We start from the raw sequence: 10,751 nt of genomic DNA, 5'->3' as shown, positions 1-10,751 counted from the left end.
GTACTAGTAAATAACAAATTTCGTTTATTAACTTACTACTATTTACCTCGGACGTAAAAGAAGAACGCGCGTACACATATGTAGCTTCGTATAGTCTGATTCGATGAAAAGTCGTGCGTGGTTGGTTATTACATAGTAAAGTAACTTGAGAAAAGGTTCTTAACGGAGCTTGTTGCGTTTTGTTATAGAATACACGCTGGTTTCGAGCAAAAATATAAAACAGAAGAATACGCTGAATCGTTTGTATACAAATACGTAATAATATACATTATGCTATTACTGGTGGACCTTTCGCATAACTCCGCCCAAAATTGACAAAGATTTCACGTGCTCCGTGACAGAATCCAAACCAGATCTTGCTATTTCGAAGTTCTTGTAAATAAGATATAATATCCCGATGTAAAATAGATAGACAGCAATTATGTGAATGACGTATAATCTGAAAATACAATACGCGAATTATATCGCGATAGAGCGAAATATTCGTTCTACGAAAGTACGATAATGAAAAATCAGAATCGTTTAAAAAACATTTACGTGTGCTTATATTACGATACTCTTCAAAATGATGGAACGTAATAGCATTTTAAAACTGACAACGTGAATACATACATCGCTTGGTGCCTTCTAGCGTTCGGCAATGTGGACAAATTCTCTTTCATGCAATATTGTCGTGCACCTAGAACGCAAGTTTTTATATACTCGGCATGATCGATAGTCGAGAAATCTATTGGGAAAATCTCCTGGTCTTTGGGACTCATTTCTTGCCGCATTATTAGCAAGTTTGAGTTATGGAAGGTCCATTCCCTCATAGTGAAGTATTGTAAAACTTCAAGTCCGACGGAAATACGTCTTTGGATACGAACCATACTAAAAAGGAATATCCTATATACAATTCGAAACTGACAAGATAGAAAAGAAGAAATTAATTCGAAAAACTTGGCTTACAATCTCTTTTGCCAAAATATCAACATAAGAAAATCGATGAAATAAGCCGGTATAATGTGAAACAAGAAGACGATCAGATTATGTACGAATTTGCTGCTATGTATGTCACCGGTTGGATACCAAATTTGTCCTTCGAAAGGATATTCATACGCGATCTTTTTGCCTTTACCCAATACTTCTCCCCACGTAATGGGTAATATGCCACTTTGCGTCATATTGTATACCGGTATACTTGTATCTCTAAGAAAGAAAAAGTGAGAAATATGTAAACCAAAGGGCAAAGACTAGACGGTTCTAATTACCATTTGACCTACAAATAGATAACGAAAAGGCTGACGGAATGGCTTACTTGGTGGTCGTAGCTGTTCTATATGCGACTGCGATTAGAGCATTGATAGCAAGGTCGACGGGTATTACTTCGGCGTGATAGCTTCCATTACAGAGCATCGACCTTATCACACCTTTGCCTGCACCCACCATAAGGCCCACAGGTCCGTTTAAGTTATCCACCCAACCAGGTAACGGTTCTGCCAAAGCTGGAGTTACTGTACATACGACAATGTAATATTTGCTTTCGCACAAAATCCGTATTCTATCAATTCGTTTAACGATAGTCTATATAAATATGTATATCAGGAATTAAAACATTGTCACGCGTTAACAATGAAACGTTTAAGTAAGCGATCAGCTGAAAATAAAAATATATATTATAATCGTATCGAACATTTCTCTTCCTTTCGACTTTTTACAAAAACGATGAAAAGAAGAGTATCCTTTACCGTAGTACGTGTATATCTCTATAGCTTTTCATTTTTTTTCTGCAAGTTGTTTTTGAAAAAGTATTATTTGTCGGCAAAATTATTTTTACCTATTGATGGTCTGGCGATGCTACAAGGTAAATCCGGGTATTCGTCCGCTACCAGTTTTTCGGCCAATCTCTTTGAATACGTATAAGTATTCGGATGAAGACCCAACACCCTGTATTCGACGAAATCGATACGGATTATTGATATTTAAACAGGCAAATAAACTAACTTGACGCGCTAATTTTAAACAACAATTCGTCATTCGTCCCATAATGCGTAATACGATATTTTAGAAAAATTATCGAAATTGTAATTTTATAAGCTATTAAGAAATACGAATGTAATATTACTTCTCTACAATAAAATCCCATAAGGACATTAATTACTTGGGTGTAATAAGATCGATGGCACTTTCATCTAGCCATTGAACCAGCCTCATAACGTCCTGAGGATCGGCGGATGATTCGTACACTTTTTCGTCGAGTTCCTCTTTGTCGGCGTAACAGAAGGCTGTGCTCAGATGCACAAATGCCTTCAGCTTTTTCATCTTTCTACCTAATTCTATAACCCTTTTCGTTCCAACCTTAAACGACAGTATTAACAAGATAAAAGAAAGAAAGTTTATAAGGAATAACACAAATATCAAAATGGAAACGTATAATTGAATTTATACGTTTGAAACTACAAAATGTTCGTTACGTGATTTAATTGATAAATTTACCGTATTCATGTCGATAGCGTCCTTCAACTTAGATTCTAATTTAAGAGTTGCGGCAAAATGGAATACTACGTCAGTTTCGTTTATCAATATTTCGAGTTGTTCGTTAGTTAATCCTAAATTCTTCATACCCACATCCCCGCTTAAAGGTATAACTTTCTTCATCGTTTCAGGCTTTTGCTTTTGTATTCTTTGAAACATCTGTTCAAAATTATTTCAAATTTCATTAAATCACGCATAGTAATCGCTCGTCGGTTCGATATTGTACTCGAAAATTAGTTGTTCTCCATTCTCGGTTTCGCTATGTTGCTTCGTAATTGGTATACAATCGATAAATAACAAATTGGTCACATAGGATACACTGTAGACGATACTCGTGATTCGTAATCACCTTCTATATGATAACACAAGTACACTATACTAGATACAGCTCCGATTAATCGAAAATAATTAGCAAGAGTTTAAAAAAGAGAGAGTTTCAAAGTATAAAGTACAAAGAAGGGTTCATACTTACGAGTAATTTAAACATTTCGTCGACACGCATCTCGGGAGTACGACCTCTTTTTGGCCGTATCAAAACATAGATCTTATTTAAATCGCTACAACTATAAAGTAGCTTCTCGATCAGAACTTTTCCCATCAGACCGGTCCCTCCGGTTACAAAAATGACTTTTCCTTTGTAAAAAGATTGTATCTCGCTTAGTTCGCTCATTTTTTTCTTTTAAATCTGAAACAAACTATCGTGAAAGTTCAGTACGTTCGATGCGTAGCGTCTCCGAAAAAAGATTAGTTTATTTATTGCTCATTCGCTTATTCTACTTGGTTTAACAATAAAAAAGAAAAAGAAGGAAAAATATGGAAGATCCACTGAACGATTCTAACGATTCTACGAATAAGATTTAAATTTATATTTTCTATCAAACTCGAAACAGCGGAAACACATTGGTACGTAGACGTATACGCACGTACATCGATCGTGTACGTAGGGAATTAAATTTATAAATGTAATATTTTTCTAAATTAACGGTACATTTGTAAAGAAGCTTAACGATACATTTTGCTGGAATCCGTCCGTTCTATGAATTAAGCACATATTATAATAAAATACCAGCGCATATACCTACATATTCATATATTCTAAGATAGATGAAATATTTTTAACGAATTGTTATTTTTTTTTTTTTTTATCGTCTTCTCCACTTTTCCACTTTTCATTCGATCAGTTTCTTTCTCAAACTTCCTCGATTCTCCTTTTTCGCCAACATCTCATAATCGCGTATTCGCTTGTGCCTGAATCTCGGAAAAAGTCAGTCACTACTTGTCGTTTGAACAAAGTCCAAGGAGAAAACAAAGTTAAACCAGTCCTTTTCGTGAGTAGGTATTGGCGTAATCCAATACGTTCCACGTATCGTTACTACTATGGAATTAATTTTTGGCCATACCTCGATAAACAGACATGAGTGCATCTGTGCGTCGAAAGTACAATTCATAATTTTTAAGCAAACAAACTTTAACCTACTATATCTCGCAATTACGTTAATAATAGAACGTGTCGTGTACTTGACAGTGAAAGTATTCTTGAGATATAGTTACCGTAACTTGCTATATTTGTACATTTAACTTTCTATAAACATATAATTTCTCGCATTATGGTAATATTTTGCCATGACGCAATATAACGATCGTGTGTATTATGCGAGAATATAAAAGTAACGTCAAGAATCAAATCGTAAATACATTTTTATACGTTATTTCTTGCATTCGAAGTAGTATGTATTTTCGTTCTACGATTAAAACATTAACATATACAATTTTGATATTTTAATCAATTTTTGTCGAAAATGTTACGATATATTCCATAACGTTATGGTATTTAATAAAGTGTGAAAAGACGCAAGCAATGAAAAAATCTACGAAGGCTGAAGAAATTATGTCACGATATTACGATACACGCGTATTAGTATCATAGATAGAAGATCATAGAAATTGAGGTAAAATTATGTAGTTTCATTAGAAAGTGAATGGTCCGGTCATTCGATAGTATTCAATGTGGCAACATTGAATGAGTTTCACTTTTCCTGCACCTTTCGACAGCAATAATATAAAATTTCAATTACAAAACTAGAACAATCTTCGCGTACCATGATTAGCTGCAAATCCTTTTAAAATACTTTTCCTTCCATGTAATACAAACTGATTTAACCAAGATTAATTTGTAAAATGACAACTATCGTGTAAAAATAAATTTCTATGTAACATGTTTTGGAAACTTTATTCATAGAATAATCCTCTATAAGATATTTTAAAACCTGTTTACAGTTTAGCCGACATCTACTTGAAGCATCCCGGTGAACAGAAAAATTTAATATATACATAGCTGCAACAAAGTCTTTTTTTAGAAGACGGAAGTGTACAAAGTAAACCATGTAATTTAATAGTGTCCTCTATTAAATCTTATCTAAGAACGCTATATAATTTTAAATCTTATGAATATTTATGTTTCAAAATAAGTAAAATGTATAACTCTTCCTATTATTCTACATGCATGTCCAATAATTACTACACGATATTCAATAATTAGTGTCATTATTGATTTGAAAAACGCCTCGTAAAAACGTTTTACAAAAATAACTGCAAATAATAATTTGCTCGTTCGACGAAAAAAGGAACAATTGTATCATTAACAAAAGAAATTCGTATGAATTTGAAATGTCTTAATGATAAATGATGAAACTGGACAACCGTGTAAAATTCGTTTCGAGATGTATCGTTTCAGATTAAGATATTTATGATCAAGGATCAATTAGCCTAAACGAATCGAATGAATGCTTCCGATAGTGTGGAAAGTATCTATCGATCGCGTATACCGATACATTTAATTTAACAGCCTTACGAAAGATCTTCGTAGAATAGTATATGAAGATATATTACGTTGATTTAATTTAAAAAATTGTTTACACATCCTTAAAACATATTTAATCACAGATAAAATAACATTTCCACTCAAACTAACAATTATGTCGACGAGAAATACAATCAACTAAATAAATAGAAAATCATTCTGTTTTTCGACGATCGAACAAAAACACCTTTGATGAAAAGTCATAACCATTGTATATTGTATATTCCATCTTATTATCTTCTTTCTCCTTTCTTCCATTTATCCGTATCGTTTATTATCTAGCATTGTTATATTTTATTCCATCTCCCTAATATATATTTATTAAATTTATTTAAATAATGACTGCAACTAAAATTTTACATACGAATCAGTAGGAAAGTTAAAAGTGACAGAAGAGGGTTAGATACAAAAACAACTATATCGATAGCTGCTTGACTTGTTCCTTGGTCCAATCACTTTTCACATCAATAAAAAGAGTCAAATAATTGAATGAATATAATACTTGCAAAATAGTAATAGCTATTATACTTAATATGTATTTATTTATTTCCAATTTATTATTCATTCTTTCCTAAAGTCACCTACTATCAACGTTAAGGAGTACCCGATTGATTTCACTGGCTGATTTCATTACACAACAAAACGAACAAAACATCATCGGTACCTAATATCAAAAAATTTATATGAAAATAATACGAAACAAAAACATACTTACCTAGCAGGAATAGACTGATAAAAGTGAAACAAGTCTCTTCCGAGATACTTCAGTGCGCGAAATCGGTAGGAGAGTTGGAAATACAACACGAAATCGCTCAAACTAAATGAAAACAGGAAGAACAGTCGTGAACCACGGTGTTCGAACCTACTGAGCTTCAACGCAGATAGAGCTGAAAGTCGTAGCAGAACTAATGTCGTCTCCCCACCTGAGCGCAGGTACGTTCAATTTGACGAAATATAAACCTTTTCCTTCTATTCGAAAAGTTTTTCTTGTGGTATCTTCGTCACTCGATGCATTCAGTTACGAAGAAATGCGCATTTCCTTTTGCTTCTGTCGAAATATTTTTCATTACAAAATTCGTTCATACTATTTCATGTAGTTTCAATGTAGAACGATACTTTTGACTGAAACAAATTACACTGCGTACGAGATGCAATGAATGTGAAATCAATACGAAATTGTTATATTTCCTTTAAATCAACGTTTACGTTTAGGTCACTACAGTCAAAGTAGCTAAAGTAACTTAAAATTACGCTCAACTTTATTCTTCTGTTACATTATGAATATCATAGACATATGTTCACATATAGATACCCATGCATGTATACTATCGTATTGAGTACTATTTAAATGCACTTCTTAAAAAGAAAAAGAAGATTAAACGCAAATTTCTTCTCTACCTTGGTAAAGTTAAATCTAAGTTTCCTTGATTCGTGCGTTATTATACTCCACAGATAAGTGTCAAACGACATATAACGAAATTTTATAATTTGGTATTATCACATAAACTCGTATAACATATTTTCTAAATTTAATCATGTGTGCAAAAGTAATGGTATGGACGATATAATTTTGATATAATTAGGCGGAATAAGTTGCACTTGCTCCTTTCACTGAAAAGTTAGTTGTATCGCCTTAATGTTTTTGCACCAAGTATGTCAAAAATTTTCGTTACGCAAAGATGTTGTGTAAACTCAATGCACATTTGTAGTTCATCGACATTTACATTACTCTCCTAGTAAATATCTCTTCCTTTCTCTCCTTGCTGTCGCTCATTAAACATTTGCTATATAATTCGTTCCTTACCCAATAAGTAATAGTATTATTGTATTTATAAGTTTAACGTAGTAAAATTTTATGCCGATAAAGAAGTAATTTAAATATAATAATAAAAGACAGAACCAAGTAAAGTAATATTAAACTTTGATGTAATATTGAATTAATTCTATGTATTTTATATAACATACATTTCTTTGCAGTCTTCATATATTTTGCAAAGTAAGAAACTATCTTGACGGAAACAAAGATCTTTATATATACCTTATCATATCACAGTCGCGTGGTACCAAGAAGTGGTGTTTTAGTAACAAACAATGTAAACAATTGAATATCATTTTAATAAATTGTTATTAAAAAAATGTCTTCGCATACTATACCGATAGTCGAAGAATTAGCTAAGGACTACGCAAATTATTTAAAACTAGATTTATCCAGTCAAGTATGTACCATCCTATACATAACCTCAATGAATGAACCTGAAGTGTTACATGTATCAAAGAATATTTTCTTATATCCTATAATTGTAAAATAAAACGTACGATACAACGTAATGTTTCATTCCAGATGAAGAATTTTCATGATGCAATCGAAGATGTAATGATGCGTTTAGAAGAGTTTCAGTCAATTATTGAAATGGTTAGAGATAATAATTTAAATTGATAGATTTTTAATAAACATAATTTACATATATATATACATTATGTACATTATACTTTGTGTTAAAAGGTTCAGTCTGAAGATAACCAATGTATTGATCAACATATCCCAAAACTACGAGACATGCAACAAGAGGTCATAAATCTTAGCAGACGAATAGATGCTTTAGAACATGTTATTGCAATGATTAATGTAAATCTAACAACATTAGAAGCTGCCGTTGATAATGCAGAGGCTGAATTAGGAATCTCTGATAGATTATTTGGAATGTTAAATCGTTTATCTTTCTTTGTAAGTCATTGTTACTTTCATAATGTTGATAACACCATTACCTAATTCGTAATACATATATTTCATGATATGTATTTCAGAAAAAAACTCAAGAACCTGTGGTACCTAATAAATTATCAACGTACGAGCCTCCAACAATTTATAGAACCAATGACTATTTTAAGAGCGAATGAGTAAAATACTTTATTTTATAGAGACATACAATAGATTTATCAATTATTTTCATACATTAATATATGCTACATTCTGAAGAAAATCTTCAATATTTAAGGGGTGTGTATTATTAAATGAATTTCGCATGTTTCTATTATAGATATAAAATAAAAATTATTTTAGTACGTATTGTGTTATGATTGTTTACAGATATAAAATGTTTTCTGACATAAAATGTTACAGACAAATATTCATTAATGAATCAAATAAAATTATACCTTGAATTTACTGGCTGAATAGTATTTAATAAATAGAAAACATGCAACCCTGGAATAATTACCATTATTCAAATTTAACATATTTTGCCAATTTTATCCCTAGAATACTAAAAAACTACCATAATTCATAGTCTGATCATTAACATGCTGCAAGAGTACAAGTTTTTAATTGTGCTTTCTTTTCACCTAATAAACAACTTCCACCTATACAATGCCTCCATCTTGTTAATTTTCCTATACCACAAGTAACACTACAGCTTGACCAATTTCCCCATTGATCCCATATCTTTGGTCCTTGACGATTGATTCTACCTATCGTTAAAATATTTCATTTTCAAATAAAAATATTCATACAAGATTACTGCTAAAATAGTGCCATAAATATAACATTCATATTTGCCACATATTTTGAAAAATGCACAATAAATTTAAGACTCGTATAATAATAATAAAGAATAATTCTTCCATTAAAGTATTATTTAATACAATTATCACCATTAATAAAATGATGTATTGAATAATTTTCAAGTCTGTTATTATATTTATCGAAATTTTAAATAATTGGAATATATTAAGTTTGAAGACATGTACAAACATGACATTCTTGAAAAAAATAAAAATAACATTTTTACAATTAAAACGTTTGAAATTACTACAAATATATTGGTGAAAAATTAAATAATGTAATTTACATATTCTTTTATCAAGATACAAAATATGTACTAGAATAATAAATGCTTTACAGAAATCGACTCAAAATCAGAGACACAATGATTGTTTACACATCATTGTTGACACAATGATGATTTACAAAAGCATAGCTTACCACTATGCTACAAATATTACAATTTGTACAGACTGTATAAAAATGGAGAATCTAGTTGACAGAAGAAATAATAAAAAAGAAAGCAAGAATATTAGGCATGTCCTCAGAATTCTTTTTCATAGCCATAATAGCAAAAAGCAAATGTCAGTAAAGTAAATTGATCAAAGATAGCTACAAATGAAATACAGCGTTAACGTAATTCCTGGCCCTTAATAGGTTAATATTGGATCGTCCGGAAAGTTTGTTACGATTTTGAAGGAAATTGGTTGACATGAAAGATCTTATTGAAAAGTTTTTCGCTGAAAAACCTGAGAGGTTCTGGAAGGATGCAATATTCAAGTTGCTTGAAGGATGGAGAAAAGTTGTGGAATAAAATGGCACCTATATAATTCAATAAATGTACATCGAATCTAAATGTAAATCGGAATGAATTTTTCGGGCGACCCAATATATTCTCCTTTAATAATATTATCAATAATTATATAAAGTATTTATCAAATAATAATTAAAATAGTAAATCAATTGCTTATTGGTTATACCTTTTTTTTCACTTTGTCCAACTGTATCAACTTCGTTATTTGTAATAGCGTATGTTTCCATGGTACGATGCAAATTTTCCTTCTGTCTGGGAGATGATTGTTTATAAGGAGTTAATATAATATTATTTAAACGACTTTCGGACTGAAAAATTGATAAACACTCTATAAAAATAAATATAATGATAAATGTTTTAACAAACGATTTTACCAAATCATATAGCATAATTTGGATTACTGATTTATTAATTTCACGTAATACTTTTTACTGACTGAAATTATCTATCAACGAACGAAATGATCTAATAATCTTTTTAAAGCTATAGCAATAATAAAATTACATATCAGAGGATTGAGCAATGTTATTATTTAATAGAAATGATTAATTAAGGATAAAGCAAAAATTATGTAGTTTTGGTAATGCTACATGCACATCGCAAAAAAAAAAGAACAAAATTAAAAGTCTTTATCACAGCAAAGTAAGTGTTTAATGGTTTTTTACCATCATTTATATATATATATATCGTTCCCAACGTTACCGAAAGTTTAATTTAGAACAATATGCATATGCATATACAAATGTGCTATAATAATTTCGTAATGTATCACAGATATATGTACGTATGTATGTACGTAAACTGTACTAAAATGTGTAATATCTTTCACTTTTTTAATAGAGCGGAAATACTAAAGCAAAGAATGAAAAAATAGAAATTTATCGATAAATAGCAGCAAATAATACAGACAGAAATACCATTGATTATTACATCTATTAAATATAATGTGTAAAATTTAGTTAAAGTTAAATACGATTTCATCGAAAGAAAAGGTTCATTTTAATCGAATATAGAATTAAAGT

General features: G+C 30.8%; 3 protein-coding genes across 8 annotated transcripts; 1 reads left to right on the top strand and 2 right to left on the bottom strand.

Annotated features, from left to right (window-relative positions):
• Positions 1-7: 7 nt before the first annotated feature.
• On the bottom strand, positions 8-6,287 carry LOC139998478 (putative fatty acyl-CoA reductase CG5065). 4 transcript variants are annotated; one of them, XM_072023076.1, is made up of 9 exons: positions 6,090-6,287; positions 2,987-3,199; positions 2,476-2,673; positions 2,141-2,337; positions 1,817-1,926; positions 1,298-1,493; positions 949-1,188; positions 613-870; positions 8-439 (listed from the first exon to the last, which is right to left on the bottom strand). In XM_072023076.1, the coding sequence occupies exons 2-9, from the start codon at positions 3,182-3,184 to the stop codon at positions 277-279; spliced, it is 1,560 nt and encodes a 519-aa protein (XP_071879177.1). In that variant the 5' UTR covers positions 3,185-3,199; positions 6,090-6,287; the 3' UTR covers positions 8-276. The 4 variants fall into 4 exon arrangements, with proteins under 4 accessions (XP_071879177.1, XP_071879152.1, XP_071879197.1 ...); XM_072023051.1 differs by having other exon boundaries at positions 2,987-3,209; positions 6,090-6,286; XM_072023096.1 differs by lacking the exon at positions 6,090-6,287 and adding an exon at positions 3,597-3,885.
• Positions 6,288-7,381: 1,094 nt separating this feature from the next.
• On the top strand, positions 7,382-8,540 carry Blos4 (biogenesis of lysosome-related organelles complex 1 subunit 4). 2 transcript variants are annotated; one of them, XR_011799427.1, is made up of 5 exons: positions 7,382-7,590; positions 7,716-7,787; positions 7,878-8,099; positions 8,180-8,372; positions 8,463-8,540. XR_011799427.1 is itself a non-coding variant. In XM_072000006.1 (4 exons), the coding sequence occupies exons 1-4, from the start codon at positions 7,510-7,512 to the stop codon at positions 8,270-8,272; spliced, it is 468 nt and encodes a 155-aa protein (XP_071856107.1). In that variant the 5' UTR covers positions 7,382-7,509; the 3' UTR covers positions 8,273-8,437. The 2 variants fall into 2 exon arrangements, 1 of the variants encoding a protein (XP_071856107.1); XM_072000006.1 differs by lacking the exon at positions 8,463-8,540 and having other exon boundaries at positions 8,180-8,437.
• LOC141445955 (semaphorin-5A-like) lies at positions 8,180-10,606 on the bottom strand. Of its 2 annotated transcripts, XM_074112196.1 has the most exons (4): positions 10,559-10,606; positions 9,896-10,037; positions 8,717-8,842; positions 8,180-8,579 (listed from the first exon to the last, which is right to left on the bottom strand). In XM_074112196.1, exons 2-4 carry the CDS (start codon positions 9,954-9,956, stop codon positions 8,515-8,517), a joined length of 252 nt encoding a protein of 83 aa, XP_073968297.1. In that variant the 5' UTR covers positions 9,957-10,037; positions 10,559-10,606; the 3' UTR covers positions 8,180-8,514. The 2 variants fall into 2 exon arrangements, with proteins under 2 accessions (XP_073968297.1, XP_073968296.1); XM_074112195.1 differs by lacking the exon at positions 10,559-10,606 and having other exon boundaries at positions 9,896-10,406.
• Positions 10,607-10,751: the final 145 nt, after the last annotated feature.

This window comes from Bombus fervidus, chromosome 1, assembly GCF_041682495.2.
Source record: "Bombus fervidus isolate BK054 chromosome 1, iyBomFerv1, whole genome shotgun sequence".
Classification (NCBI taxonomy): Eukaryota; Metazoa; Arthropoda; class Insecta; order Hymenoptera; family Apidae; genus Bombus; species Bombus fervidus.
This window is presented reverse-complemented; position numbering and strand designations above follow the sequence as displayed.

Excerpts from the sequence above, each read along its gene's own strand:
- LOC139998478 (XM_072023076.1), bottom strand. The coding sequence starts at position 3,184 with ATGAGCGAACTAAGCGAGATACAATCTTTTTACAAAGGAAAAGTCATT. Across the intron at positions 1,927-2,140 it reads ATCGATCTTATTACACCCAA|GGTGTTGGGTCTTCATCCGA; the intron begins GTAATTAATGTC and ends CGTCGAATACAG. Across the intron at positions 1,189-1,297 it reads AGAACAGCTACGACCACCAA|AGATACAAGTATACCGGTAT; the intron begins GTAAGCCATTCC and ends TTTCTTTCTTAG.
- Blos4 (XM_072000006.1), top strand. The coding sequence starts at position 7,510 with ATGTCTTCGCATACTATACCGATAGTCGAAGAATTAGCTAAGGACTAC. Across the intron at positions 7,591-7,715 it reads AACTAGATTTATCCAGTCAA|ATGAAGAATTTTCATGATGC; the intron begins GTATGTACCATC and ends GTTTCATTCCAG. Across the intron at positions 7,788-7,877 it reads TTCAGTCAATTATTGAAATG|GTTCAGTCTGAAGATAACCA; the intron begins GTTAGAGATAAT and ends TTGTGTTAAAAG.
- LOC141445955 (XM_074112195.1), bottom strand. The coding sequence starts at position 10,118 with ATGCTATATGATTTGGTAAAATCGTTTGTTAAAACATTTATCATTATA. Across the intron at positions 8,843-9,895 it reads TGGACAAAGTGAAAAAAAAG|GTAGAATCAATCGTCAAGGA; the intron begins GTATAACCAATA and ends TTTTAACGATAG. Across the intron at positions 8,580-8,716 it reads AGGTGGAAGTTGTTTATTAG|GGTTGCATGTTTTCTATTTA; the intron begins GTGAAAAGAAAG and ends TAATTATTCCAG.